Here is a 17,638-nt window from a genome sequence, read left to right on the forward strand (position 1 = left end):
TTATAGAGACAAAAATGAAACAACCCCTGCCCTCAAGGAGCTTATATACTTTTAAAAGATTCCTTCAATTGATCTTCATATGGCATGGATGTATTAATACCCAGCTTATCAATAAGCTTTTTGGTAAGCATTGATAAGCCTCCCAGCTTGTCATTCTCCTTTCTAAAATGTGGTACCCAGAACTGAGCTTAGCATTCTAGATGTAGTCTAATTAGGGATGAGTACAGTAGCATTATCATCTCTAACCCTGGATGTTATGTTTCTCTTAACACAACTTAAGTTTGCATTGGCTTTTTTGACTGTCTTAACACAGTGTTGATTTATTGAACTTACAATCCATTATAACCCCTAGATCTTTTTCAAACTGTTATCTAATCATACCTTCCCCGTCATGTACTTGTGAAATCAATTTCTTGAACCCACATATTAGACTTTATATTTATCCACATTTGATTAGATTCAGCTCAGTTTTCCAATCTGAAAAGGTGTTTTTTGGAACCAGTGTATCAGCTATCCTTTCTTTCTAGCTTTGTGACAAATTCAGATTCAATAAGGATATCATCTGTGTATCTATACACAGTTGATAAAAAATATTAAATGTTAAAACAAGCACAGAAACCTTAGGACCTTCTACTGAAGACTTCATTCCCAGTTGACATGTAACCATGAATGACTGCTCTTTGAATGTGGCAAACACTTCTGAATCTGTCTCATTATATAATCACTAAGCCCATCAGACCTTGCTATCTTATCCGCCAAAGTAGCATGAAATATTTTTCAAACGTTTTACTAAAATCTAGGTAAATGCTATTTTTAACCTTTCCTGGATCTATTCACAAGATTCCTATCCAACCATATTTTTCACTAGTTCCAAATACAAACTCTAGTTACATTAGTTTCCTTCTTGTATCTCAAACACACTGTTCGTTCTTACCTCTGTGCACTTAATCATGCCTTTGTTCCCACTGTTAAATCCATTTCCTATCATTTCTCAAGGCCTACTGCAAGCCTTGTTTCTTCTTCTTATGACCTTTCCCAGTAGTTGCAGCCTATATCAATTTCTGCCTTTCTTACACTGGTAATACTGTCTATATCATAAGTTCTTGTCATTTGAATCTATTCAGTATATTATTTGATTACATGTAAATGTATGGTTTTTGTTCATGTACATGTTTTATCTTCTCACCAAAATTTCTAGGAGCACAGACTATATTATTTTACTTTTTTGTACTTTAAGTGGTGCCTTCGATGGTGCCAAGATCATAGGAGGCCCAGGATAAATATGTGTTGAGTTGCATTGAAGTGAGAAAAAAAAAAACCTGAACTTGGAAATAGTTTTTCTTTGGTTGGCAAAAATTTTAAATGATGAAAATATTTTGTGCTTTTAATTAAAGTCTGTCCCCACATATTAGCAGTTAAGTTTTTTTAGCACATTATATTTTTAAATGCAAAAAATTTCATCTCTTTGATATGTCCATCCTGCATTAACTGCCCAGTTCACTAAACTTTAACAGTTTGGGTAATGATTTTATCTTTCATGTTCTGACATTAATGCAAATTCATCTTCTGACATTAATGGGTAAAATATGCAAGACCTATGGTATAGTGCCAGATTTTCATGTTCCTTATCAAACATCTGAGATTTAACTGATAACTTATTACATTTATCTTAATGACATTAATTAGTGAAAGCATATTTGTAAAAAGTAGTTTAGAAAGAATTAAACATAGATGCCTTATAAATTTCACAGTTAAGTAACATTCCTCTTGTCCACTGAAATGAAAACTTTTATAGTGTATAAAAAATTACCACCTTTCCAATAAATTAATGATGCAAATAGAATAATGTGTTAGCATTTCAGACAATTCATTTTTTAAAGTAAAACAGATATTTTGAACTTTTCAGAAAAAAATTTTTGTCTTTTGTTTTGGTAGTCTTTCTAGAAGTCAGCAGTTTTGCACATAATTACAAATGTCTTTGCCAATTGTATATGTTATTTTTATTTTTCATGAGACTTGCTTTCTTGATAATATTTTTCATGGCTAAAAATTAATTTGATTTCCCTGAGAGTACCACTACTATGGAATGGGGAGGTGTCTCAGAAATATAAAATGAAGTCATTTTGGAATTAATCGGCAAGATCCCTTTCAGCTTTCACCTTCAGTGATTATATGAAATAAAAATGTGCTGTAATTTTACCCTTAAAGGGATTATTCCCATGTAGAAAATGAAAAGTTGACAGCAACTTGAGAACTTTGATTGAATAAGGAAACAAATTTGGATATCTTTTACTTGTTCCTTTGTCCCCTTTAGTATAGCAAGAGTTTTGACTCATATAACTCAGTGAAATGATGCAAAACAGATTTAAAAAAATTCTTAATTGGTTCTTTAGTTTTGTTACTGGTAGTGTATGTCAGAAAGTTTGTGGATGAAAAGGTCAGGAAGGATAAAATGACTGAAACATTTAAAAATTAGTGGTATATTCTGGTATGTATCTTTGGCTATTTCTGGTGCTTCGCACTTTTGCTGCTTTTTTTATTTTTTAATTTTTTAGTGAATGGCAGAGTGGTATTTGTTTGAAATGTTAATGTAGTTCAATAGCATTCCCAATTCTGTGCTGCCAAGTAATTAATTATGTGAGACAGGAGTACCAAACTGTTAGTTATAAAAGGCAACATTTTCTTTAAATTTTAAACCTTTTCCTGAGAAAGACTTTTAGCATCTCACAAATGAATTTAATTTTGCTATATTTTCTGCATCTGTAACATTATAGACACCCAAATGTGGTGCTCTCCTTTGTTTTCACTCAGTAATTGCCTTTCTTCCATTGATCCGAACTTGGCATTTGTCCTCATGGTCCTTCTATCTTTTTCCTACCTTCCTGGTCTGACATCTTTTGTGTCCAGAAGGATTTCCCATCAATTTTGATGTCCTGTACTAGCAAGTGGACTCATGGTTTTGTGACCTGAGGTGGATAAAAATTGAAAGTATAGAGCCAAAGACTAGTGAATTCATTCCAACTCTTGTTGAAAGTCTTGCTTATAATATATTGTTCCTGAAGTCATATGTAAACCGAATTTGTTTTTATTTAAAATGCAGCTTTTTAAAAAGTCACCATACAAAGAAAAGAAAGAAAATAGCATCAACTAAAGAAAGCAGAAGTAAATTCACAAGAAAACAGAGACAAAAAGGACACTGTCAAAATTTAATATATACTTTTAAAATTCAGATGTATATAATAGATTTGCAGTTTAATATACAATCCTCTTTTCTATACTTCTTTGTATAAGGAAACATTTCATGTTTTTAGATATTTTCAAGTTCATGATAATAATTTTTTTAAAAATCAGAACATACTTCAAGTCCTTTAGGTGAATTTCCCTGATTTTAAATAAATCCTCTAATAAATCCTTTCAAACCTTGTCACTCTCTTAAAACTTCATCTGGGAACAAAACACATTTAATCAGAACTTGTTAACATGTTATTTACATCAATTCTTGGAAGAAATTTAAACTTAAAAGATCTTTCCAGTAACTACTTTCTCTTGTTATCTGACCAAACAAATATATTTGGATGGTGTCTTTCTTGGAGAGTGAGAAAAGGGGATCCATTTTACTTTTTAATTTCACCATGGTACAGTAAATTTAAAATGGGGGACATTTTATCGAAAGTAAGGGCACAATTCTTGATATGACTTGAATGTTTCCCAGGTCTTAGTTCTTTACTGTGGTTTTTAAAATTTTTTTTAGTCTCTTGCTTCCTATCTGCCCTTTCTATTCCCAAATCCAAAAAATAGGTATAACCACTGTACCAAGAGATTGACTTCATTGTCTAACAATCAATGATATGTTTTTGTATCAAATTATTTTCTTTTGTTTTATAGGAAAAACGTCAGAGAGAGGCTCATTTCCCCTGTACAGCAGAGACACAGGATTACCAGGCTGTCAAGTAAGTTTAGTGAATACAAGAAGGAAGTGGGATGATTTTTTCCCCTGTGGATAAATAAAGTCTTTAATAGTGGAGGAAGTAGAGATTTATCAAATTTATTTCTTTATTCTTTTCTTATTTAATTTATGACTGAATGTGGTTGTTATTTAGCAATTAAGCACAATTTCTTTAATGTCACTCCCTATGCTTAAAGAACTCTCTCTCCTGGCTCAAGAGACTCCCTCTCCTCTTTCTATCTTCATAGAATTTTTAGAGTTCCACCTTGACATTAATTCCACTAAGTACCAGTTTCACCATTTCCTGGAACTTGTACATTTTTTCTCCAAGTGTAGCCCTTACATTTCAATCTTTGTTTTCTACCACATTAAACCACCAGTTATTAGTACAAAATGTGAAATACTTGCATATAAGGTGAAGCCTATAATCTCAGATATTTTTATTTCAGCCTCGCAAAGAGTTTCCAAGAATGTAGAACATTTAAGTGTTCTCTTTGATTTGAAAAATGTGTATTGGATCCACCCATGTTTCTTAGAGCTGTATTTATGCACAGGTTCCATCTTTTTTTCTTCTAATAAGTATTTATTAAATGGCTACTATGGGCTTGACAGTGTGCTATAAACCCTTTATTGTTATCTCATTTAATCCTCACAACATTTTACCACTTTCTACTGCTTCCTATATTACTTCTCTAAGAGAACATTTACTAGTACTGAATATACTGAGAGTTGTCCTGCAGAAAGATTTCTATGAAATTCAAACCCAAAGTAAAAAAAAAAAAGGATAAAGAATATTAAATGTTTGAGGGGTCAGTGTTTCATTTTCTTTAAATTTATCCTGATTTCTTTCAGGATTATAGATTTAGAACTAAGTGACCCTAGAAGTTTCCTGTTCTGTTGCCCTCATGCAGAGAAACCATAGAGGTAAAGTGGCTTGAATGCAGCCATATAGCTAGTTAGCAGCAGACCTAGTTTTTGGATTTAAGTCCTTTGATTCTGAATCTAAGTATTCTTTCCAATGTACTATGAATTTCTCAGTGTGCACATTGTACATAGTGTGCAACTTGAGTAAGAATAATTTCTGAATTTGATGTGCAGTTTTCTATATCAGTTTTAGGGTTTTCATATTAGTTGGTTGATGGCAATGAGAGACTTAATACTTAATACATATGTTTACAGAGTGGTTTATGATGATTCCTTAATGCTTAATGGATTAGTGATTTCCTGTCAGATAGATCAATGGGGTTTTGCTATTTTTATTTTATAAGGGCCAGAGCATTTATATTACTGACCTGGTCACAATAGCTCATAAGAAGAGCAATAATAAAACTCAAAACCTTCCAGTTTCCTTTTTAGAACCTTCTAATCTCTCAAGTTGAAATAATGATCTTTTGAGCTAAAGATCTACCAGCTTTTCATAAGACTTTTAGTAAATCTACTAACAATAGAATTGCAACACCCTTTGCCCTGGTCAGATTTGAACAGACATTGCTATTCGTGCAGAATTATGGGGTATTTCTGTGATTCGTAGTTGATTCAAGACCTCCATCAGTGTAATTGAATTCCATAATTTGAATTTGAATTCAATAAGTGAACATTTTTGCTACCTGGGTTAAGCCATGAATTAGTGATCCCAGACCTGAGTTTTAATCTAACCATCATCTGTCTCCCAATGTGTGAGTTTTGCAGATCATTTAATTTATATTTACTTCACCTTTGCAAAACAGATGAAATACTTTTACATAATCTTGGGGAAAATAACTAATAAAAATAATATTTTAAAACATCTTAAATATAAAGTACTATACAAACTTGCAGACCTGTGCTGCCAATATAATATGTCTTTGCCTACCCTTAGGGTAGGGACACCTTGCTTTTAAGCCTTAGGGTTGTTTTTGTTTTAGAGTTCTTATGAAGCTTGAGTTTGTATTTATAGCCAGCAGCATTTTGTATGTGTATGTATATGGCAAAAAATTTCTCCATCTACATAAAATTATAAAATTGCAATGAAGACTCATTTTACATACTTTTTTCTGAGTAGTTTCAAATAAGTAAATTTATTTACCTGATTAAGCCTCGAATAATGGTCAGCCTTTTTACCTGTTGGGACAGAATTTAGTTTTCATCAAGATTCTAGCTTTGAGTCTAATATAAATTACAGACTATATATGGCAGGTGGCATTGTTAGAAATTGACCAATTTATTCCCCCATTTTCCAGCCTAGTTAATGAAATCACAGAATGGGGAAAGTAACAGAGAATTTAGGTGTTAATATATTAAATGAAGTACAAAAATATGTCTGTACTCTGTTACTTCTTTACAAATTGTTTTTCCTAATGAAATTTAAGGGGAAGATTGTCATTGGATAGTTAATGATTTGCCATGCCTCTAGTGGCTCTTAAAAAAAAACAACAGGCTTTCCAGATCTAAAAGACAATTGAAGGAGTTGAGACTAGAATCAGTTTTTGTGCGATGTGACCTCTGCACTTCTGTCAGAGGGCTTCTGGGGAAGGAGAAAATAACCCTCCTATTCCCTCACCCTTCTCAATTTCGGCATCTTGCATTCCTTGAGGAAGAGATATTACATTCAGCAGGGAACAAAGAGGAAGGGATTGATCAGGACAGGAAGCATCTTCAAGACATGTGACCTTTGGTATCAGAGCCAAAATCCAGCTGTGTATTCAGATTCCATGGGTGTTGAGTTTCAGAGAAGAACTAGTACACAGAGCTCAGTTGAGCAGCTCATGCAGAAGAAGTGTGGACCCAGGGAAAAAGAGCAGATATCAACACCTGACAATACAAGAGGCATGTGTTGGCTTGGCCATGTATGTTTCCTACTTGTATGCTTCACTACCAGTTCTAAATATATGCTCTCTCTTCCCACTGATGCTATATCTGTAGGGGAGTGAGCCCCAAGTTTATGGGAGGAATGTTGTATAACTGCTCTTCTTACTATAGTATAAGAGTAACTGCATTTTTTGAGCTACTTATGACTTCTGGATAACTCTTAAAGGTAAGCATACCAGTGGACACTGATGATCTATAAGTTTAGGAGTCTAGATCTGAAGAATGCCATTGAATACAAAGAAGTAATAGTTATTCCTTGAGTATCCAAACTACAATCTGAGAGTGCTAAATTGGAGAGATACCCTCAGGTAGAGTGCCACATAGTAATCAAAAATTATGTCAGCTTTTAGTATTTAGGAGTTTATGGGCACTAGTCTCTTATCATGAGGCTATTTATTTGTTCTTTAATACCTCCAGTACATGAGAATTAAAAAGAAATGAAATTTAAATCAATGAATTTTGATTGATAAAAAGTAGGAGAATGGGTTGAATTTATTGAACAAAATGAGATTTAGGGATAACATGGATTTCAGTTATTCACTGTATCACAACATGTAAACAAGATCTGACTATGGCTATAAAAAAGTGTTTATGTTCAACAGAATTTCCCTTAGCCTACAAACTGATAAACATACCAATATATCCTTCCTTTCCATAATCATCTTTTTTCTTTTTACCACACTACTTCACTTGACTAAGATATCATCAAACATGTTCAAATCCCCCCATGACCAGAAATCACTGTGGAAGCCAAGAAGAAAAAAGGAAAAACAGTTAATTTATTTTTGACTAGGTGTACTGTTTGATATCTTTAATGTAGAGATATGCTTATTTCCATGGCACTGAATTTATTCAATAATAATTCTGTTGCACAGGAAAATCATACTATACTAAACAATTTTCTTTCTGTTCAAGAGTTTGCCAATTTCTTTGTTGATGAAAATATATGGTACTTTATCTCTTAATTTCTTAACAATTTACTGTCCATATCCATATCATTTGAACACAGTACATTTTACAAATGCAACAGGCTACTTTTAAGACTGCTGTTGAATCCACATAGGAACAAATGAGGACATTTTGATAATTGTATGTTCAGAAATTGTTTTTGATTTTTTTCTTCCCTTTTCTCTTTCCCTTTTCTTAGAAAAACTAGTTAGATGGCTTTTCATATGAAAAAAAATTTTTTTTTTCAGTAAGAAAGTTAGGTGGTACCATAGTACACAGAGCTCTGGGTCTGAAGTCGGGAAGGCCTGACTTCAAACCCAGTCTCAGACACTGGTGTTGTAACCTCTAGGAAAATCACTTAACCTCTAGTTGCTTCAGTTTCCTCAACTGGAAAAGGAGGGATAATAATAGTATCTTCCTCCTAGGGCTGTTGCAAAAATCAAATGAAATATTATTTATAATGTGATTGGCACGTAGTAGGTGTTTAATAAACGCTCATTTCTTTCCAGTGAATTTTCTTGTTTTATCAATGCTTCACTTATTTAATACATGGAACCTCATTATATTCTCAAGGAACTTTAAAATGTTAACAATAGAGTTGGCACGAGTACTAGTCTTTACCTGAACTGGAAGTGGGACAATACAGCCTCTCCTAGCTAAGAAAGCAACATCCTGGGATTTCTCCTTCTTTTCTGTTGCACAGATGTTACAAACAAAGCTTTATTTATGCCTGTACTACTGAGCTCTCGTTGATATTCCAACTGACAAACAACTGCAGAATTAAACAAAAAAAAAAAAACCAAAGCTGTGGACTTTCATGCTTCTGCTCATTTAGATCTGAGTAAATAAGAAAGTGGTAAATGTGTTTTCCAAATAAGTCACTGTCTGTAATAGTTAAGTCATTTGTAAAATTGATATTAATTTTAGAAGCTGTACCTTAGTTGTTACTTTGTCTTTATGTCAGTGACCTGCATTAAAAAGCACAGAGGCCATACATTAAAATTCTGTATAAAAGAGAGGCAGAGTTAATCATGTGTTGTCTAAGGAAAATGACTTGAGTTCTTGGATATCAAAAAGTTTGTTTCAGATTCCAATAAGTGAGCACTATAATTGTGTTAGTATTAGACTAAGTCAAAGACTCTGAGGAGGGGACCTCAAATGCCATCTAGTCCAACCTGTACCTGAAAAAGTATTTTTTGACAATTCTCCTGACCCAATACCATCGCAAAGGGCAAGCCATTATTACTTGAGAGATAGCTCACTCCATTTTCAGATAGAATAGAAAGCAAGTGGAGTAGAAAAGAATCATGGATCTGGATTCAAATTCCAACTCTGCCTCTTAATGTCTATGTCTTAATGAACTAGTCACCCAATCTCTCTAGACCACAGAAAAATGAGGTTAAAATGCGGTCATTGGAATAGATAACCTATAAAGTCTATATTCTATAACTCTAAACCTAATCTTTTGTTTTTTGTTTCTGGTTCTACCCTCTGGGACCAAGGAGAACAAACCAAAAGTCCCCTCCTTCATTCTCACCCCCACCCAACAAATGAACTACTTAATTGAGTCAGTGTTATAATGCATTTGAGCACTTTGTTGTAATTCTTGAATACAGTATACCTAGTTAGAATTCTGCTGGCAAAGAAAACTTTTTATCCATAATGGGCTTTCTTTTTAGCTCCAGTACCAAAGTAATGATTGTCATATTGTTATTTATTAACCAAACAGACTTAGAAATGAAATGGCTCATGTTTTGTTCCGACTTAAGAGATATGAGGGAGATTTTTCATTTTGAGAAAGGAAAGGATCCTTAAACATCTCATGCTTACTTGTAAATATGTTAACTACATATCTCATTGTTGATATCCAAACTATTTCCTCCTCCCAATTAACAAATATTTACTAAGGACTTACTATGTGACAAGAAGCAGTGCTTCTTCAAAATCTCTTTAGAGAGAGTTGATCTGATGCCAGAAAGACCAAAGTTCAAGTTCCATCTCTAAAACATGACCCTGGGCTAATTTCTAAGACTAAGCTACAGAGAAGGTGCTGGCCTGTATTGGTTGAGAGATTTTCTTCTCCCAAGAGTTCTCTGTATCAATGAAATCACAGGTCCAGGGACTATCCCTCTCCCTAACTATGGCCCAAGTACTGTGCTAAGTCCGGAGAATTAAAAAACAGTTTCTGCCCTCAAGTAGCTTATGTTCTAATGTGGGACACATCATTTTACAGAAATAGGCTTGTAAAAGATACCTCTGAGTAGATGGAAGGTAACTTTAGAGGGGAAATCACTTATATATAGGGGCAGAATTTTGTCCCTTGCAGGAGCTGGTCTTTGCACTGAGTCATGAAAGATTGGAAAGAAAGGAACCAGGCCTAGTTACAAAGAACCTTTATTGCCAGCAGAGGAGTTTATATTAATAGGGGGCCACTATAATTTATTGAGTATAGTTGAGTATAGGAGATGACTTGGTTAGACCTTTACTTCACTCAAATCACTGTGGTAACTAGGGGAAAGATATTATATTAAAACAGAGAGTCTCGAGGCTAGAGACTATTGCAATATTCCAAGCAAGAGGTCATAAGAATCTGTACTATGGTCAGGTTATATGAGTAAAGAGAAGGAGTAGTGTCCAAGATATATTATAGGGAAAGAAATTGCCAGAATTGGCATTGATTCAGTATGTGGGATGAGTAAAAATAAAGCATCAAGGTTGTCATACACCCACAGGAGCATAGGTTGAAGGGATCTTAAAAGCCTTCTAATCTAGCCCTCTCATTTTATGAGTGGTGTAGGTCAAGAGACTAAGTGACTAGCCCAGTGTCATTCAACTAGTAAATATCTAAGATTAGATTTGAACTCCAAGCCCAGTACTCTCTATTTACTATGTTGACCTAGATGCTAAGAATGATTATAGCACCTTCAGTTACAGAGGTTTTATTATTATATGCTATCAGGGGCCCTTTCCTTCCAGCCTCAATCATCATGTTTCTGGTGGCCTTCTATTTACATGCCATCCATGTATTAAAGGAAGTGAATTTTTATTTTGTTTGCCTTTTGGAAAGCTATATATCACTGTTATCCGTTAGGGTTCATAATCAGAATAGAGAGTATGTGAAATTTAATTTAAACCTGATAGATTAGTAGATATTTCCATGTTCATGTACACTATAAAATTGAAAAGGAGACTGCCCTTATAAGAAGAGCTTTGCCTGGAAAGGCTCTAGTCTTTTATTACAGACTTTACACAATACATTTTTTAAAAAGGTATCTTCTGAGGCCATATGTCAACCAGAGAACCATCTTCAGTTCTTCCATCTCCCTCACACACCATATCCAGTCAGTTGCCAAGTTTTATCATTTCTTTTTTTTTTTTTTTAAGCAATCGGGGTTAAGTAACTTGCTCAAGGTTACACGGCCAGTTATTTCTGGGTGTGGTGCTGAGTGTCTGAGCCCGGGATTCAATCTCCAGGTCGTCCCAACACTGGAGCCGGTGCTCTTACTCGCTGAGCCACCTGGCCGCCCCTAAGCAATTGGGGTTAAGTAACTTGCTCAAGGTTACACGGCCAGGTGTTTCTGGGTGGATGCTAAGTGTCTGAGCCCAGGATTCGATCTCCAGGTCTTCTCAACACTGGAGCCGGTGCTCTTACTCGCTGTGCTACCTGGCCGCCCCAAATTTTATCATTTCTACCTGAACAGCATCTTTTGTATCTGTCACCTTCTTTCTACTCACCACAATTGCCCTTGTTCCAGCCCTTCATACCCTCCCACCTGGTCTGTTGGAATAGCTTTCTAATTTGTTTTCCTGCCGACACTATCTTTCCTCACCTCTGCATCCTCTACTGAATGCCAAGTTGATATTTCTGAAGCACAAGACACACTATTTGATTATCCCTAATCAAGAAGTTCTAGTGATTCCCTATGGCCTAAAAAATAAAATGTCAACTTTTGCTGTTAGGCATTTAAAGCAATTCACAATCTGGTTCTTGTCTATATTTCCATACACGTTATACCCATTGACACACACACTCTGCATTCCAGCCAAATTGACCTATTGATGTTCCCCATATACAACATCTTGTTTCTTGAAAACTATGCCTTTATACAGGCTGTATACCTTATAGATAATATATTTGACCCAGAGTCAGTAAGAGTTCAAATCCAGCCTAAATCATTAGCTCTACATTCCTGGGTAAATCACTTCTCTGTCTTAGTCTGCTCATCTGTAAAATGGGAATGATAGCGTCTACCTCACAGAATTGTTATGAAGATTAAATGAGATAATATTTGTAAAGTGTTTGACAAATTTTAAAGTGATATATGAATGACAGTTACCATTATTGCCTCTTAAATTCCTGGTTCCTCCCAAACTCAGCTCACATGCCACCTCCTAAATAACACCTTTCCTAATACCCCATTTGTTACCATTCTCTTCAGGAAAATATGTATACTTTAAAATATGTTGTATTTTTAAAATAAATAAATGCAGTTTCCAGGAGATTCACCAACTTTGGGGGGCATTAATCAGTCGAGCATTTATTAAGAATCTGTTCTCTGCCAGTCACTGAGCTAAGTACTGAGCATGCTAAGAAAGACAAAAAAAACAGGCTTTGCTCCCAAGGAGCTAACTCACATGAATGAGGGAGACCAACATGAAAACAACTATGTACAAGCAAGATATATGCAGTATAAATGAGAGAGACTCAGCAGAAGAAGACTTCTCATAAAAATTGGGATTTTAGTTGTGAATTGAAAGAAGCCAGAAGGTGGAAATGAGGAGGTACAACATTCTAGGCATGGGGAACAGCCAGTGAAAATGCCCAGAGTCTAGAGATGGAGTATCTTGAGGGGAACAGCAAGGAGACCCTCAACCCACTAGCTGAGTCTTAAAAGAAACCAGGGATTCCAAGAAATGGAGAAGGATGTATTCCAGACTTGAGGGACAGCCAGTGAAAAAGTACAGAAGTGTTGTGATGGAGTGTTTGTCTGTTAAAATTTCTAATTTAACTGGATATCAGATTACATAGAGGGAAGTTATATGTAACATGGATAAAGGCAGTTATTAAGATCTTTAAAAAGCCAAACACCAAAATTTATCCTGGAAATATTGAAGGGAAAAAGGAAAAATGAGGTGGAACATATTTTAGTTATTTATTAAGTGTCCACTGTATGCCAGAAAAAAGAAATACTTTGGTAACATTGCTTTGGCTGCTCGTGGAGGGATATATTGGAATAGGGAGAGATTTGCAGTAGGTAATTTCCTAATTTCTAATTAGGAAACTGTTAGTCCAACCAAGAGATGACGATATCTAAATGAGAATGGTAAATGTGTGAGTGAAAAGAAGGTGAAGTAAGAAATGGGCAGATAAAAATGACAGGATTTTAATATATGGTAGAAAAGTTGGTTTTTTGGATGTTCCTTTTTTTTTAACATTGACTATGACAGACAAAAGTGATTAGAATATGAGTTTCCCATCATCTTTAGATGGAGTAGGAGCATGTTACATACTGTATTCTTCATATGAACTTCTATAATATATTTAGTTATAGTCATACCTAGCGTTTTTATAGTACTTTAAGGTTTGCAGAATGCTTTATAAATATTATCTGGGGGGGGGGGGCAGAGTCAAGATGGCAGAGTAGAAGCAGGACCTCCACGGGACTCCAGCTTCCACTTTCCCCAATCCATGTAAAAGGGGATTCTAAACAAACTTTGGAGCTGCAGAACCCACAAAATGACACCGAGAAGCTAACCTCCTGCTGAAGACAGCCTGGCAGGCCGGCAGGAATCAGCCAGGGCAGCACTCTGGGAGCTGAGCCCAGGCCCACATGAGCCGGAGGTTTTAACCCCAGGGCGGGCCTGACCAGCTGCCAGCTGGAGGGACTCCAGATCACCAGCAGCTGTGGCCGGTTCCAGATTCATCAACACATAGATGCAGAGGACAAAGTGAGAGGTCAGTGCACTGTGGACTTTGGGACCAGTAGTTGGGAGTGTGTCAGCTTTTGCCCCCAGGGCAAGAAACCGCTGAAATGCCACGCCAGTGCCACATTGCAGTTTCGGCTCCTGGCCTGCAGAGTGTAGGGGGACCAAGTGACCAGTCTGAGGGGTAATCGCTCTTGCTTTAACCTACTTGGATCTGGATTGCGGTGTAGAGTGGAAGTCCTAGGGTACGTGACCAGCTTGCCAGAGAGTGTGGAGGCCTCAGGGAGGCCACCCATCTAATACCTCCGGCAGCTGAGAAAACCCCAGCATTTGGGATGAAAGCTCCCCTGTCTGGTGGCAGAGTCCTGCTGTGGCAACAAGCCTAGGGGTCAAGTGACTGACGGACAACATGACCAGACAAAGGAAGCAAAACAAACAGAAGAATCCATCATTAGACTCCCATTAGACAAAAAAGATCAAAGCATGGAACAGGGGGAAGACAGTGAAGTCAGAACTCCTGGACCAAAAGCTTCAAAGGAAAATACGAGCTGGTGACGGGCCATAGAGGGCCTTAAGAAGCAATTAAGAGAAGTGGAGGAAAAATTGGGAAGAGAAATGAGAACAATGCAAGAAAATTACGAACTGAGAGTCAACAGCCTGACTGAGGAAAATAACACGTTAAAAAACAGACTGACTCAATTGGCAAAAGAGGCTCAAAAAGGCAATGTTAGGAGAGGAATACCTTGAAAAGCTGAATTTGCCAGATGGAAAAAGAATCTCAAAAGCTCAATGAGGAGAATCGTTCCCTCGGATTTAGATTGGAGCAAAGCTAGTGACTTTAAGAGAAATCAAGATGATGTTAAACAGATTCAAACAAATGAAAGAATAGAAGACAATGTGAAATATCTCATGGGAAAAATCACTGACCTGGAAAATAGATCCAGGAGAGATAATTTTAAAATTATTGGAATTCCTGAAAGCCATGATCAGGGAAAGAACCTAGAAATCATTCTCCAAGAAATTCTCAAGGAAAATTTCCCTGATGTTTTAGAACCAGAAGGCAAAATAGAGGTTGAAAGAATACACCAATCACCTCCTGAAAAAGATCCCAAAAAGAAAACTCTTAGGAATATTATAGGCAGGTTCTGGAATTCCCAGATCAAGGAGAGAATATTACGAGCAGCCAGGAAGAAACAATGTGAATATTGTGGAAACACAATCAGGATAACCCAGGATCTGGCAGCTTCTACACTGAGGGATCGAAGGGCCTGGAATAGGATATTCCGGAGGGCAGAGGAGCTGGGATTAAAACCAAGAATCATCTTCGTAGCAAAACTGAGTGTTATGTTTCAGGGGAAAAACATGGCCATTCAGTGGAATAGAGAACTTTCAAGCATTTTTAATGAAAAAAAAAAAACAAACCAGAGTTGAATAGAAAATTTGACATCCAGATACAAGAAGCATGAGAAGGTAAACAGGGAAAAGAAATCATAAGCCACTTATCAAAATTGAACTATTAACATTCCTACATGGAAAAACGATCATTGTAATTGATGAAACTTTTCTCAGTATGAAAATAGTTGAAGGGAATAGAAATATATATATATATATATATATATGTCTATATCGGAGGGTATACAGGCATATGAATACATGTGTTAATGTGTGTATATTTGCTTATAGGTATACATACCGTGTTTCCCCGATAATAAGACACTGTCTTATTATTTTTTGGACAGAAAAACACCAGAGGGCTTATTTTCAGGGGAGGGCTTATTTTAATGAACATTGACAACAATTTTAATAAACAGGTAAATGTGAACAAAAAAATGTACGTTTATTCAATAATGAATTCAATAAAGAACAGGATGAGGTGCTCACTGCTGCAGCTCTGATTGGATGCATCTCGGAGCGCGCGTGCGTTTCACCCGGGGGGAGGGGGGATGGTGCATACAGAGGGTACCGTAATGTAGCATGTAGCGCAGGGGATCACCTTCACTACAGTAGCAATCTCAATAGGGCTTATTTTCGGGGGAGGGCTTATTTTAGAGGAATCTTACACAGTAAGGGGAGAGCTTATTTTCGGGATAGGTCTTATTATCGGGGAAACACGGTAGATAGAGGGCACAGGACCAATTTAATAGGAAGGAATGATACTTAAAAGGGGAAATTGAGAGGTGAGAGGAATATAAGCAGAGGAGATGGAGAGAGACAGAATGGGGTAAACTATCTCATAAAGAAGAGGCAAGGGAAAAGGGTTACAATGGAGGGGAAGAATAGGAAGGCAAAAGGGAATGGGTCAACCTTATTCTCACTGAATTTGGCTCAGGGAGGGAATGAAATGGACACTAAATAGGGTATCTCTCACTACAGGAGAGTAGGGGGGAGGGGATGATAGAAGGGAGGGCAGTCTGGGGGGAGGGAAATTGGAAGCACTCACTTTTGGAAAGTGATGGGATCAAAGTAGAGAATAGAACAAGTGGCAGGTAGTATAGGAGGGAGGGAAATATAGTCAGTCTTTTACAATATATCTACTATGTTAATGTTTTGCATTAGCTACACGTGTACAATCTATACTGAACTGCTTATCTTCCCAGTAAGGGTGGGTGACAAGGGAGCAAGGGAATGAATCTGGAATTCAAAGTTTTAAAATCAAATGTTTAACATTATGTATACGTATATACTGTTATTAATACTATCTTACATGTAATTGGGAAAGAAGATATACAGGCACTGGGGCATAGAGATCCACCATACCCTACTGGAAAAGTCAAAGGGGGTACGAGAGAAGATATGGGAGAGAGCAGATTGGAGGAGGGGATATCCTTTGGGACTGCTATTTTGGGGCGGTGGGTAGGGGAAAAACAGGGAGAAAATTGGTAGCTCAAAATCTGGCAGAAATTAATTATGTAAATCAGGAGTTAATAAAGCATTTGAAAAATGAAAGTAAATAAATATTATCTCATTTGATCCCTGCAAGGTGTAGGTGCTATTATTATCCCCATTTTATAGATGAGGAAACTAAAGCCAGCAGAATTAAGTGATTTGCATCACTTAAAGGATCACACAACTAGTGAATGTCTGAGACTGAATTTGAATTCAATTTTTCCTTACTCTACATCCACTCTTCCATCTGGCTGCCTCTGCAAGGAAAACATTCCTACATATATACGTGCTTCCATGTATTACATGCATGTGCACAGTGTTTCTTTTTGATGCTCTAAAATGTTATTTTAAAAGCTACTCTGGAAGGGGTTTGGGGTGGTATATATTTTAAAAGATACATCTATGCATTTATTATTTTGCTCATATTTGAGTTAGTGAATTATATGATATAAATGATTGATGACACAACTGAATCAGTTTAAGTGTGCTCATGTATATTTTGAGCAGAAGTATAAAATTTTAAGATGAACAACTTAGCCAAAAATCACTTAGCCATTCAAAATTATTTTCCTATAAAAAAAATTGAACCTGTTTCTCTTTTAAAATTATCACAGGAGAAATATAAGTGGAACACCTAATACATCTTTTTCCATCAAGGTCAGAGTGCTGATTCTTAACTATGAAACCATTCCTCATGAACATTTTCTAAAAATCAAAATTAAGAGTCATTTGGGAAGATTTTGACTATGAAAATAGAATATAGTGAATCTTCTGAAATACGAAAGTTGATCTTATTCTTCTTTGATATAATTAAAAGTCTGGCTGATAGCAAATGATGAGAAAAACATAAGAGACAAAAGAATATCGGATAATGGCAGAAAGATGATAATGGAGTAAATAACGAAGAAAAATGAGCAATGTTAACTCAGTTTAGAAAAGTATAATCACATCTGTTGGTGTTGCTTAGCTTAGCCTATATGTTCTATAAACATGAATTTAGTTGAAGTTGTATATTTGGATTGTCAAGTTTATAAAATATCTAATAAGTAAAAATTTAATTGATGCCAGTCATTTTTCTACAAAACA

At 35.9% G+C, this 17,638-nt stretch overlaps 1 protein-coding gene across 5 annotated transcripts in view; it reads left to right on the forward strand.

Moving 5' to 3' along the window:
• TCF12 (transcription factor 12) overlaps positions 1-17,638 on the forward strand; it is a 430,344-nt gene that overhangs the window by 298,532 nt on the left and 114,174 nt on the right. For all 5 annotated transcript variants that reach the window (XM_069098132.1, XM_069098130.1, XM_069098134.1 and 2 more), the window contains exon 6: positions 3,886-3,950. In XM_069098132.1, coding sequence (XP_068954233.1) covers positions 3,886-3,950 — 65 coding nt within the window. The remainder of the gene's footprint in view (positions 1-3,885; positions 3,951-17,638) is intronic.

This window comes from Petaurus breviceps, unplaced genomic scaffold (assembly GCF_028583685.1).
Source record: "Petaurus breviceps papuanus isolate PSGF00001 unplaced genomic scaffold, PetGlider_PUasm1.0 37, whole genome shotgun sequence".
Classification (NCBI taxonomy): domain Eukaryota; kingdom Metazoa; phylum Chordata; class Mammalia; order Diprotodontia; family Petauridae; genus Petaurus; species Petaurus breviceps.